The 14,408-nt window shown below is 38.0% G+C and overlaps 2 protein-coding genes and 1 long non-coding RNA gene across 3 annotated transcripts in view; 2 read left to right on the top strand and 1 right to left on the bottom strand.

Annotated features, from left to right (window-relative positions):
* The window catches only part of LOC6624970 (5-hydroxytryptamine receptor 1A), a 62,545-nt gene that overhangs the window by 3,461 nt on the left and 44,676 nt on the right, over positions 1–14,408 (top strand). The gene's annotated exons all lie outside the window — the stretch shown is intronic.
* On the bottom strand, positions 2,828–4,897 carry LOC116651200 (uncharacterized). The gene is made up of 3 exons (XR_004304195.2): positions 4,808–4,897; positions 4,507–4,751; positions 2,828–4,432 (listed from the first exon to the last, which is right to left on the bottom strand). It is a non-coding gene; the product is annotated as an uncharacterized lncRNA (long non-coding RNA).
* LOC6626660 (meiosis-specific nuclear structural protein 1) lies at positions 11,759–14,240 on the top strand. The gene is made up of 2 exons (XM_002049435.4): positions 11,759–12,717; positions 12,782–14,240. The coding sequence occupies exons 1-2, from the start codon at positions 11,925–11,927 to the stop codon at positions 14,038–14,040; spliced, it is 2,052 nt and encodes a 683-aa protein (XP_002049471.2). The 5' UTR covers positions 11,759–11,924; the 3' UTR covers positions 14,041–14,240.

Raw genomic sequence — 14,408 nt, 5'->3', positions numbered from 1 at the left:
ATAATATGGCAAAAATCATGGTGCATTTCTGGGGTCAATGATTTAATAATGTGTTGCAAGCCAGCTGACTCTTGATAAATATGGGCTTAAGTGATAATTATGAGGAGATGAGCGCAAACAGAGCACATGATGAGGTCGTTAAAATACTTTATGGCCAAATCGTTAGAAGCACAATTTCTTGTAGAAAAATATCTGTATATGAGAATATTAATGGAAGATGGATAGACAAGCTCCAATAAATGTAAGCCAATCTGTCTAAAAGTAAAAGTAAAAGTTAAATTAAAAGCAAAAGTAAAAGTAAACAGCTCGCTTTCTCCTATAATATATAAAAGAAAAATTATGGATAAAATTATATTTTAAATAAGATATAAGATATATATTAAAAATAAAGATATATAAGCAACAACAGGTACTCTGGTCGGGTGTGCGGTGGAGATACATCTTTCTACAAAAAACGCAAGCAATCGATAATTGGCAGAGAATATTGATCTACACTGGCCATAGAATTGATGAAGTTATTAAATTTACTTATGTTTATTAATATATGCATATTCGCATATTCATTCACACATTCGTACTACTTAGTACATAATAATAGTGCTTGCTTAAGATTTAATCCAAATTATGTACTCTTTTTGAAATTTTGTTTCGCTCTTTAATGATTGCAGAAATGCAACTTGCAATTTAAAAAAATATTACCTCCACTACATTCAAACTCCCGTCGACACCAAACGAGGCAACTAATTGCCATCGCCTCATACCACACTGACATTTACATTTTTACGGAAAAAAGCTTAAATAGCAGCAAATACGCACAGCACAGTAAAAAAGAATGCAAGTATGTGAATATATGTATATGTATGTACAAAATGTCTACACCTGACACCAACTGCCACGTGGCTTGTCAATATGAGCACACGTTTGCCATACTAACTTCATTGTTTTCAAAACGATCTTGACACAACTGCAGTAGATCTTATTGTGCCATAAAGGCAACATTCCTAAAATTACGACTGCAGCTTTAATAGGAATTTTTGATTTGATTATAGAAAATTACTTCATCATTACTACACGAAAAGCCACCTTCGACTCTAGCTTTAAAGTAATTAAATAATTTAAATAAATTGAATAGCTTAAAGCCTAAATACTGCAATTCATCACTGCGAGATCTAATAAATCCTGGGCAAAAAATGATTATCAAGCATTTTTATTGCCTACTAATTGTAATGCAAACATCATAAATCATAGAAATAATGTAGGCATTTAGTTTTGTGACATTTTCTGCTCAAAGTATTTCGGCCAATTCGTGTTGTCTAATGCCAGAGAGCTTAACGTGTCCCCAGTTTTAGGCACACTATGACTATGTACCCAATACTAAATCTTACTCTAGTAGCATAGCCATGTGATAAATACCTCAACTAAAAATGAAACGAAAAAGTAATAAAGCATAAAACGCTTGCAAAGGGAAATAAAGCTGCGATAAATTCACAACAATAGCCGAGAGGCTTTTGGCAAGAGCCGCAAGCATGAAAAAATAACAACAGGAAAATAGTTCAAAAAATCAAGAAAAATACAAATGAAGGCATGAAAGTTATGGACAGCAATATATTTGGTCTGGGACTGTGGGATTGTTGCTGCCTAGACGCTGACACCAGGCGGCAGCTTAAATAAATAAAATAAATCAAAAATGTAAATCAACACTCAACACACACATATAACTCTATATGTATCTATGGCCAGGACAATAATTTGCGCGCACAAACACAACAGCACACAGAGCCACACACACACACACACACACACACACACACACACACAAATTTGGCGAATATATGTATTTCTCACTCCTTCAAGACCTCTCATTAAATTTGTCTGTGCTCGTTGACTTTGTTATTTCTAGTGGTTAGTTATTTGGTTTTGTGCGTAATATGAAATCACGACAAAGCATTCATTCAAGTGTTTTGGATATCTGGCATAGCAAATATTAAATTATGCCCGCCGCCACACAAAAGGTTCTAACGAAGCATTTATTTTATTTCTGTCCATCCTCACATGTGTATCTATATGTTTTATTGGCCTCTCCCTGGGGTACAAACAATAATTCATCAATATTAAATGCATGACTCTTGAAAACCAAAATTAATTGTATCATAGAAATGTGCGCAGACAGAAGTTCACTGGCAGAAACAATAGCTCAACTAATACTGCCTAAGATGGGAGCTTTTGACTAGAGGATACTCTGTATGCAAGTCGAAAAAATACCTGATGCAAAATGCATGTATGCAAAAAACTATCAAATATATCCTTTAGAGCTAGATTAAGATTCTTTGATTCCCATGATTCATAATATGGATGTCTGTTACATTACAAACAAACAACTATAAGGTACGATCCATGTAGTCAATAATGAATTCATAGCCTGTCATCAACCATAGGATTTAAGTAAACTTAATCAAATTATGAATTTTAGGTGTCGCCGCAGAATGCACGATTCCAAAATAGCCTGTATATCACTTCCATGGCTACAGGGTATGAAAAGACAATATTTATTGATTTGAACTGGCATTTGTCCTGTCTTGTTTTTTTATTTTTATTTTGACAGCCCCAGGCAATTTGTGCAGTATTAAATAGTTCCCTGTTGTCAGCTGGCTATATTCATTGCATTCTAAAATCAGCAAGCTTCAGTCTTTTACCTCAAACGTTCTTTAGAGAAATGTTATAGCCACAAGCAAGTCATTCACTGCCTGTAATTAAGGCTAGATGCACCAAAGGGCACTATGTATTGTATACATTCATATATATTTATATATATATATATATATATATATAGATGTACGTATTCATTAAAGAATGGTTCGCTTTCAGGCGCTGTATACATCGGCCCTGCAGGCATTTCAATTAGGACGCATTCGTTGAGCAACTTCATTTCCTTTGGCCGGCAACACGCCGGGCAGGGATACGGCAAGGACAACGAGAATCTGTAGTGCCTTTGACTGAATGGTTGAGGATGCTCTTTTTAAAGGGCACAACTCCAACACTTGATGTAATTCTGTTCATTTTCAGTTTTGGACCTGCGAATGTCCCGGCCGTGCGTCCTATCGCAGTCGCAGACACCTCTTCATTCATTTGACAAAATTGAGGGGGGGGGGGGTGTAAAAACGTGCAGCCTTTGTCCATGTCCTGCCCACCTGGTTACCTGTCCTCTCGTGTTCCGGCAAGTGGACAGTTGCCTGCGTTGGCATTTATATTTTCTTTTTTTTTTTTGCGCGATTCCCTTTTTTACAGCTGTTTATAATTCCGGCTGAAATCTACTTCATTTCATCAGCGTCTTCACGGCATCTTGCATTTTTGAAATGAATTCAGCTTCTACCACTTTTTCTTCATTTATTTTTTGGCGTCATCTTTAATTCCATTTCGTTTTCGCATTGCCCAAGCTCAATGCCCGATGCCATCTGTCCTGCTGGCTCCGTGCTGCGACCTCTGTCGGTTGCTGGACATTCAATTTGACGCCACATTTATTCACCTTTTTTTGGTTTGCTCTTTTTTAAACAGTTCTCACTTTTTCTCGCACTTTAATTACTTTGTTACACGCTCTACTGGGCCTTACCCTATGCGTATACTTAATCTATGTTCGTATAGTCTAGGTATATCGCGTATACGCAATATGTATTTAACTTTTGGTAATGTGTTAATGTTGCATGTCCCTTGGGTGCAAGCATCAGCATAATCTAGCCCTAAGTTAGGTCGAAACTTTGGCCAGCATTTCTGCAACTTGTCCGTTGATATCTCTGGGGCAATTAATACTCGCACTTGTGCGGCTGTTTTAGCAGCCCGTTGAACCAGAAAGAAAAGAATACGCAAATCGCAAGTGAATTTCCCAGTTGGACGAAGTTCGACCTGCACACTAGTTGACCACACTTAAAATTTTCGAAATGACAATTCCCCCAGGGCTTCACACAATTATACATCATTCAAAACAGCACGACCCTCGTTTATTCCCAGAACAAAATGTCACGCTTTCCGCCTTTTGTTGGCTTCTAAATGCTTTCCTTTCCTTCCTTCTGCTCCTCGGGCTCCTTGCTGCTTTTGTGTGCAGCTTCCGTTGGGTGGTCCTCATTGTTTTGACTTCCGCTTGGTGGTCGAGTGCCTGTGTGATGCGCTGTTGATGATGCCCATGTCCCGCAGCCCGCGTACCAGGTCCCGTGTGACGCTTCAGCGGCGAACAATAATAAACGCCTAGCTCGACTGCATCTTGTTTGTTTGCGTGCTATTCATAGATCTCTATCTGGATCTGTGTCAGCATATAGATTTAGTGCTCCATTACAGTGGACATCTGGGAGCCCGCTAACCGACCGTCCAGCCGTCCAACCGTCCAATCGTCCAACTAACCAACCGTCAAACACCACGACTGGCACTTTATTTGCTTAGCGCACTAGTTAAATTGGGCAGACAAATGTTTAAGTACCCCTAACCCTAACCCTACCCCACACACACACACACACCCACCTCACATACAGAACTAGTGCCAGTTTTATTGGTTGCTTTTGGTTTTTTTTAGTTTCTGTCGCTTTTACGCTTCGTCTAACTTTTCGTCCATTGGCTTTAGTCAGTTGTAATTTTTTTTGGGGCTTCCGGTCCGTTGAGGCTTTCCGACTGGCCTGTGCTGATCCCACCAGCCCAAGGACTTTGCAATTGGAGGTCACTCTTTTGAAACGCTTGTTTGTCCAATAAACATTTAGCTAACTTGTTAACTGAGAAAAATTATCGCTTAAAAGAAAATTTGAGTAAGAAATTTATTTAAACTCACGCATGTTTAATGTGTTTAGTTCTTGGCAGCAAAATAACAGCTGTACTTGATAGTTGGGGCTTGGGGATAAAATATTTAAAAAGTTAATCGAAAGTTGTGTTAACATGGAATCTTTAAATATTTAATATTCATTAAACTTAATTATTATATATTTATTTAGTTACTTATAACTCAGCGAATTTGTGGCTTGGACTTTTGCACTAAGCAAATTTTAAAAATGATTTCACAGCCACCATACTTTTTGGATTTTCACAAATTAGAATAGTTTTTAGGATTTAAAGGCACCTTGCAAGATAATCTCTCATTAAAACTTGAATTATTGGTAGTTGAATGAATTAACCTTCCCTATATTTTTTTTAGAGCTCAGAGATTGTATAACATTTGAAACAAATTTTGAAGCTGTTGAGCGTACACATTTTTCCAACTGTTTACAAAGATTTATAACTGAATTTTAAATTTAAGAATCAATAAAAAGTTTAATTACATTGTTGACAGCGTATTGTGTAGTCGGCTATAGTCGACTTGCTTGTGATATTTGCAATTTGATTGTTTGTTGTGTACATTTGGGGTAAATGTTAAATATTTAAGCACATGCATAACAAAATATTTTGGCAATACCCGATGTGTGTGTGTGTGTGTGTATCCATGTGTGTTTATGACTGTGTGTGGGCAGACAGAACTAATTTTTTGGTACCATAATTCATGTTGGCTGCTCTGAATGTGCCTCAGACACATTTCAAGGCGATTTTCCGGTTTGGCTGTTTGTTATTTGCAGTTTGTGAAACTTTTTAGCCTGCAACAAATGCCGCCATTTGCATTTCTCCCATTTGCACTTGTGCAGTGTGCCTGGAAAGAAAGAGAGATTGTGAGAGTAAACAGAGATTTCTATTACAAGTATGAGCAACTATTTGGCACACTGCTTACATTATTTCGCTGCTATTTTATTTGTACATTTTCTATTTGAATGCAACAAAAAATTGGCAAACGAAGTTGTCGACAGGCATCTAAGTGAATTTGTTTGTTGTCCAAGCTGCCAAGAGATAGAAAGAAATGAAAATATATATATGCAGAGAAAAAAAAGAGAGAGTGAGCCAGACGCTGACCATGCACTTGGCAAAGAACCAAGACCAGCAGGGGCAGAGCTGAGCAGCACCAGCACCAGCAGCAGCCAAAGACCTCGATGTGGACTTTCATTTGCTCTCTTTGAGTTGGGATTTGGGATTCGCATTGATTGCTACATAGCCTATTATCCTTAAGTGCTTATCATAATTTGTGTAGCGCTCTCTTTCCGGCTTCTTGGGGCACAGCAAACACCGTCGAGACCCTCAAATAATTCATTTTCCAGCGACTCGTATGCATAAGTCGCCTTAGCGACTATTCCCTCAGGTCGTACATGGGGAAATGGATTTCCTAGCGCCGACATTGACGCAGCCGGAACGTGCGAGCATTAGTTCAAAGTAGTGCCAAGAAGGATGTGAATGCCAGGCAAAAAAGAAAAAGATTGTGAAATATCCCATATGCATACTTGATGCGATGGCACATTTTTATTAAGTTTCATTTACAAATGCTTTAAGTTTTATTCGCTGACGTTCACATGGATTCAACTTTGAAAAGTTTATAGAAAAAACTGGTCATCCTGTGTGGAGCCAGCCTGATTTTCCGACTTATTATTATACCCTACAACAATACTGAACCAATTATGTTTGTCTACTAGATAACAATGACAATTAAACTAATAAAAATAAAAATAATAAATGGAGCATACCGTAATGTGGCCCTACAATATATGATGGCCCAGCATTAGAATTTGTTAACATAATTAAAACTAGTAATAATTGATAATATAGTTATGTATATGTATTTTTTATAGCTCTGATGGGCGGATGCATATCATTCTCATATTTAAGAGATAAGCTGTTGCAGAGATATTTTTCGAGCTAATCTTAAGAGCTGCTAACACATTATTATGAAATTACAGGGTATTTGCTAGTCATTGGCAACCATTTGTTCTGTAAGCCTTTTACAAATGTTTTATTGCCGCTGATTGGAAGATTTAATTACCGCCAGAGGAAATGATTTATTGATTGAAGTTGTGCAGTGGCATTTGAAAAAAATGCACGAATATAAAAAATTGTTTTTAAAAATGCATAACAAATATTCTTTTTATATGTTATAATTTGACTTATGAATATTTAAAAAAAAAATACATATTTTTATACGAAGCATAATTTTACATCAACTAAATGCAATTATTATTTATATTTGATTTCCATGGGCAGGCAAAAACGTTGTAATCAAATCGTTTGATGTGCGAGTACGTGGAACTTAAGGAATATGATATACTATGTTTTAGTAAATATATTATTTGAAATATCTCGGCAGTTCGTATGTATTTATGATACGCGCACTAAATTAAACATACACAAAGTGTGCATTCAACTTTGTTTAAAAATCAATTCAAATCTTCAGCTTGTTGGTCTTGGGCTCTTATTCAAGCACTTAAATATGCAAAGACTTTCAAAGACACGACAACAAAATATTTGTATGGCTAGGTCAAGGGTTAGGGGTAGTCTTGCTTATATTTTGTTTACTGCTTCTGCCATAAGTGCTTTTTAAGCTGACTAAATAATCGATGATACTCTTTATGTCAGTCTGCAAGTTTTGAAACATTTTTGTTGATTGCGAAATTTGTTGTTGCCAACAAGCACAAATCACAAACATGGTCGAGACAACGGCGCCCAAGAACCCAACAAAGTTTGCGGCGGCGAAAGGGGAGGGCAGCAATGCATACAGCTGTATTGACATGATAAACAAAATTGAATATTCCTCTTACAGAGCACTAACAGTATGAATACTTTGATAAAGAATATGTATGATAAAGTTGTAAAATTAAGGCATTTAGGCACTAAATGATAATAACAATGCAAGCTTTTGCTGGGTGCTCTAATCCTTCCATAGTCAAATTCAAAGTTTAGCAATTTGGCACAAGTCCCCCACGTTTTTAGTTCCCATAGACTCTTGGCGTCCCTCCCGTTGATGTTGTTGCTCTTTGGCGCAGTCCAAAAATAAAACCGGCTCTACTGCGGGCGGTCAGCCACATAAAGCGCATAAAATTAAATAAAAATCGTATAAAAAATCCTTTCAAGCACGCAACGCTTCTCGGCAACTTTCCCCATGCTTTCGCTTCTCTGAGTCACTTTTGGGACTTTCGTCGATGCAGCAGCTCAATAAAAATAAAAAAGTTGAGTAAAAAAAAAAACCGCAAATATGCTCAAGATTTTGCAGACCACGCGTTGCGGCCAATACTTCACTCTTCTCTTGTTTTCCATCTTTTTGCTGACCCTTTCACTGCTTCACCTCCCCCCGTTTGTCATGAGCAATGCCGTGTTTTTGTTGTTTACGTTGTTTTCAAGCTTTGTCTGCCTTAGTTTAACTTTGGAATATTATCGTTCGTAACCTTTTTTGTGAGCATGACAGACGTAAAGCGGATTATACTTAAAGGATTTCGTTTTACTTATTATTTATTTATTTATATTTTTTTTTGGTTTGTAGCCGAATCAATTTATGAAATTGCTTAAAATACAAAGCTTTATAAGATTTTTACGCTTTTTTTCTATAAATAGAAATATGTATTTATTATTTAATAGCTTTTAAGTAATTATTGAAACATATTTATTATTACTTTTGCTTGTTTTTTACTTTTCTACACGAAAAACGCATTTGCCTTGAAATTTTTAGAACCTGAACTACTTTCTATGATTTTGTTTTTGTTGTTCTTACCTAGCCTATCCGCAAATTCCATTAGTCTGCAAATTCTTGATAAAGTTGGTGGCGGATTTGTCGGTTTTATTTAGACTTTATTTTCTTAGTTTCTCAGCTAACTGTTTAATGCAGCTTTGTATCCATTTTTTATGAGGTGAGGAGAAGAAGATGGAGAGCTAAAAATTCGCTCTCTATGCTCCTCTTGTGCCGCTTTTTAGGCCCGTTCACTGTCGAAAAATTGATTTATTTTCCATGTTTTTACTGTTGCGTCTAGCTTTGGCGCTGCTTACATATATATTTTTTGCATATGCTTCAGATTTGTTTGCTTAGTCTTTAAAGTTTTCACAACCCTTAACTCAGTGAACTTAAAATCTACATTGCAAGCGGCTTATGAAAATGTCCTCAAAGGACTTTCGACATGTTCAATAGCCGCACAAAATGCGCATCTGCTTTTAACTACTCTCGAGGACGCGACACCAAAAAAAAAAAAATTGATTTCTTGCTAACAGGGCGGCTGCGCAATATTTGCGCATTTATCTTCATTTTCGCATTGTTTTCTTATTTGTTCGGCAAGCTTTTATGTTGCCCTTTTTTTACGCGTTTTCCGTTAATGTGCATTGCGGTTGTTTACGATTCCATGCCACCTTTTTCCACCCATCCCCCTGTTTGGCCAAAAGCCGCTGATCTGATTTCCGTTTCCGTTCACACGTACACAGAACACACACACATATACGCACAGCACCCCCAGTGTTAAATGTCTCCCGCTGTCTTTGCAGAGTGTCGCCTGCTCAACACAGAATATTGTAGTTTATATTTCGTAGCACACTTTATTATGTACTCGACCAAGGGATACTCTAGAGTCTAAGCGGCAAGTGAAGAGATGAATACATTCCTAAAAGTTCAATTTTAACTAGCCCTTTGTTCAATTATAACTATTTAAATAACATATATATTATTCAATATTATATGCAAATTTTTTCACACCATTCTTAGGCTCAACCATCAATCTGTTACCCATATACCCTATTTGCTTTTGTTATATCTATATTTTCTTATCTCATTTTTTCTCATTTTGTGTTACACGTGTGTGAACCATTTAAATGGGAGTATAAAGCATAAAGCGTATACCAAGCCAGAGGTTTTAGGCACTTATTTTCAATTTAAGAAATGCAAATACACATAAGCATATTATGCTGATGAGCAGCAGCTTAGTATTGCCAAATACATGCTCATAAATGTGTGTGTGTGTGTGTATACAATTTAATTTCCTGCTCATATTGAATTTTCTGTATCTTTATATTTTATTTAATAAATGCTAAGCTTTTGTTTGTGCTGGAAGTAGGTTATTTTTCTAAGAATTCTTATTGACTAATCAGGAAATTTGAAAAAATTGTTTTTAGCCTATCTGCAATTGGTATTGCCTACTATTACATACTTATTTTTTTCCCCTTCAAATTGCATTGCCTACTTAGGAGTTTATTGTATTCCTGCTGTAAAAAAATGTCCATGGAACAGCATATATTTGCGAAAAAACACAAGTTTAAACAGCTGTCAAAGTCAATGGTAAACTTTTCTGTCTGCGGTCGCTATTTGTTGTTGTCAATTTTATTTATATCGATAAATAATTCATAAATTGGTCGTGTGAGAGAGAGATAGGGGGGACACAGACACACACCCAGTTACATGTGTCGTCAATGCCATGCCATATTGAAGCAAATATAAACGCATTAAAATAAATCCAAAAAATCCTACCACACGCATAGACACACGCACACACACACACAGCCTGACAACGCCATGAAAGCCACAGAGAAAGAGAAACAGGCGACATGCGACCGCATTTCAAATTAGCACACACCAAACGAATTTTTCGCAACTACCTACCACCCACACACACACACACACAGAAACACACACACACAGTATGTATATACATGTATTTTGTATTTAAGGCCAGATCGCAAAGTCAAAAAATGCCGCCACAAGGCGCATAAATACAAATATGTATAATGCAATATAATAAACGTCAGAAGCAGTCCGCAAAAAAACTACGCAGTCAACTGTGTGTGTTGAAGGGTAAAATCTTAACCAGGCCAACATGCATAAACCCACACACCCGCACACAGAAATACACACACTGAGCTGAAGGGTGGATGCTGCGATAGCGTTGTGATAACCCTTTTTAACTTTTTGGCTTATACTCTGTGGCGAGCGTTGCCAAAACTGAAGTGTACATAAATACATGCACACAAATATTTATACACAAGCATATTGCGTACTTTGTGCGACTTTATGGAGTTAACCAATTTAAATCCAATTTGGCTAACAAGACATTGTCAGTGAAGGCAGCAATCCCAACGGACTATTCCATTAAGCTAAGCCGCAAAAATCGGGCGAGAAAAAGCTAAAAAGCAGATCAATTATTTTGCATTTTGAGTCAAAAATGTTTCATCTCTATCAAATGAAAATCAAACTTGTTTATCATTGTTCGAACACTTGATGTTGGCTTATTCATTTAGTCAGAAAATCGAAACGGCCTTAAGCAGATAACTCCGACTTCCTGGGGTATATAAATATATATTTATGTATATTTCTGAGCTGCTTTTAAAGCCCTGCAAAAATGTATTTGTTGATTAAACTTTACTTAGATTCGTCTCTCTAATTCGTTATCAAAATTTAAAAGACTATTAAGTGTAGGTAGAAATATATAAAGAACGGATGTGCATCAGCCGACTTTCATATAATATTAAAAGATATTCAATAGAGTGCAGGGAATCTTCACTGAATACATGGGCTTCAACTAATTACCATTTTTAACCAATTCGTAAAAGAAATTAAATATCAAAAGCCAATGGACCTCGAACAGCAAATTGGGGCTGATGAAAAATTACCATGTCGGCGTTTCTTTACTCCTCGTTTGGGCAGTTAGTCGACCACATTTTATTCATAAGCCCGCAACTAAAGCTTATGCTCATTAGTTCGGCACGGGGCGGACTGTCACATGGCGCCATTTTGTCAGCTGCCATTCAAGGATAAAGGCTGAGGAACTGTTACAAGAATGCCAGCACATGACAGAATAACATAATGATGCTGATTCTAAGCATGATGGACTCTAACGACCTGAATTATGTATTTTAAAAAGTAATATCTTTTTTGAATTTTTAAAGAGTAGGCTATATTCGTTACCTCACTTCGGTTTGAAGCAAAAAAAAATATTCCACAGCACCTTTATAAAAAAAAAAAACACTGAATTCAAAGAAACTTCAATTTCATGGTATTTGCCAGAATCGCAAATACCAGCCATATGTACCTATTTATATATTTTCAAAAGAGTACTAAAACTTTATAATTGACAATGACGGGCAATAGTATTTGCGGAGCAGTGCCAACCCACACAGAACTCTTAAATAAACGCAATACGAAACCTTTTGTAATTAGTTCCGAACGATTTAATGCCATGCTGGCCAGGTCCGGTAAGGACCAAATACTTAACGAGTCTGTAAGGGAGGAGTATCGCTATAAGCAATATCTGAAAGAAGGCAACGATGCCCTTTGCAAATGTTTCCCAGTCAAAACAGTCCTGTCGCCTGAGCAGGAGGACCAAGTCCATTTTTATGAGATGAATAGAAAAGTTTTAGAAGGTAGCAGAAAACAACAATTACATGAACAACAGCTACGCAATGAACGCATTGTGAAAGCAAATAAGATACTAGAAAGCCTAAAGCCGTCTCAAAGAGCTCTGCGCCAGGCACAGATCGAGAGCGATGTGATCTATCAGCGGCAATATAATGAAGCCCTTAATCAGGAGATATCTGAAAAGGCCCGGCAACAGGAGCGCCTAGATGAACAGCACTGTCCGGAAAGATTGATACCCTTTTGCAATCTCACAGAGCAGCAGCTTAAGGCCCAGCAGCAGGAAAAATCGGACACCGTGCGCAAGCAATTCCTCAAGGATCTCGAAGAGCGGCAACAACGCAAATTAGCTGAAAAGGAACAAGAGCTCTACGAGGAAATTATCGAGCGTGAGCAGTACAAGTGCCTGCAGAAGAAAGAGGAGCAGGCAGCCAAAGAGCTGGCAGAAAATAAACGCGAGTTTTGCCGTCGTGCCTATCGGGAATCGCTCAAGGATAAGGCCGAGATCAAGAAAAGTAAGTTCTGCATTAGCATTAGATTCCAAAAGGTCCTGCTTATTGCCACACAACCAACCAATAGACGAACGCATCTGTGAGCAGATTGAGGACCGCGTCATTTGCGTAGATGTCACCAAACGCCGTTACCTGGAGGCGCGTTCCAAAAAGGCATTCAAAACGATGCAAGCGAGGGATATGTCCGAGCGTGATGCATGGGCTAAGCAGATCTGCCTCATGGAGAAAGCGAACACTCGGAAAGCCCAGGACTTGCAGGAAAATCTTGAAAAACATTATGAGTTTGAAATAGAGATAGATGAAGCCCGACGTCAATGTCAGAAGGAAGAACTTTCCAATCAGCGTCGTGCCTACGAATTGGAAGAGCGCAAGCAGGCTGAAGAGCGCCGTCGACGGGATGCGGAGATTCGTCGATTTGACATAGCTGAACGTTTAAAGAACCAGGAAGCCAATAAACGATTCAATTCGACAGAAAAAAGGCGCAAAGATAAGGCAACTGCTGAACTACGTGACCAACTCCACTGCCAGCGGGACGAGTTCCAGCAGCGACGTAAAGATCAGCAAATGCGCATCTCTGCTTGCCAACCCGATCTCTATTTGCAACAGGACGTAGAGTTTTACGACCAGGCGCTTAAAGTGATTTCCGAGGCGCATACGAATGGACGACCGACACACCCATTGGTGAAGGCAGTGGAAACTTACCGACGCGAAAACAAGATAGACATGATTCCCAAAAGTCGTGCAAACCGTAGATGCAAGATACGCGACTATTGCTGGACAGGCTACCACTCAAAGGCGGATTTGGCATACAAAAAGTATGAACAGCGGGAAACATGTCGAAAAGACCAGGCGACGGCCCAGCATCAGATTTTGATAAACTGCATTAAAATTAGTAAAATAGCTGCTGAGAAACCACCGTGTAAAGCCGCCGTTTCGGAGAGCCCTGTCAAGTGCTTTCAACGTCGCGGCATGCCTTCCATCGAAAGTGTGGATTCCTTCGATTGTGGAAGCAATGTCTGCTGCGCAGATGATCCTCAGCCTGGTCCATGCCCAAGTGTCTTGGAGGTTATGAGGACATGTGATACAAATCTAGAATCGATTAGAGCTGATGATGCACCCTATATAAGTGACACATGTTCGGGTTCCATGGACCATAAAGTTCCACCGAATACTACAAAAGCTAAGCTTAAGCACCATCATGGACAGACGAAACGGACTACACAATCTCTCGAATCGAATCACTCGAGCACACTTAGTAAAATGCATCAAACTAAAAATCACAAAGGACCACCTAAACAACCCAATCGAGCTAGCATTTGGCGTTGAAATTGGTTTAGCAATTGGAGTGCGTTATCGAAAACTGTATCTTATGATTTGATTTCTTTGATTTTAATTAATTCGATAATTATGTATGAATGCATTCAATTTATTTCAACTTTTATATATTTTAAGCAGTTGAGCAACATAAGTGTAATTGAATGGTTAAAATGATATAAGATATATAAATCTGACACAATTTTCGTATTTTAAATGAATTCTGTAAGCATAGTCAAATCATATTAATACCATTAAGGGAGATTGGGAGCGAGCGATAGCTCTTGTCGTGAGTCTCCTGTTATCCTTCAGAGATTGTAGTTGGCATTTTCCGAAGGGGTTCTTCCTTTTGTTGCTTAGAGCCGAACATGGGCATCGTA

Source organism: Drosophila virilis, chromosome 5, assembly GCF_030788295.1.
Source record: "Drosophila virilis strain 15010-1051.87 chromosome 5, Dvir_AGI_RSII-ME, whole genome shotgun sequence".
Lineage (NCBI taxonomy): Eukaryota > Metazoa > Arthropoda > Insecta > Diptera > Drosophilidae > Drosophila > Drosophila virilis.
This window is presented reverse-complemented; position numbering and strand designations above follow the sequence as displayed.

Coding starts and splice junctions, on each gene's coding strand:
- LOC6626660 (XM_002049435.4), top strand. CDS start 11,925: ATGACGGGCAATAGTATTTGCGGAGCAGTGCCAACCCACACAGAACTC. Junction 12,718..12,781: donor TAAGGCCGAGATCAAGAAAA/GTAAGTTCTGCA, acceptor ACCAACCAATAG/ACGAACGCATCTGTGAGCAG.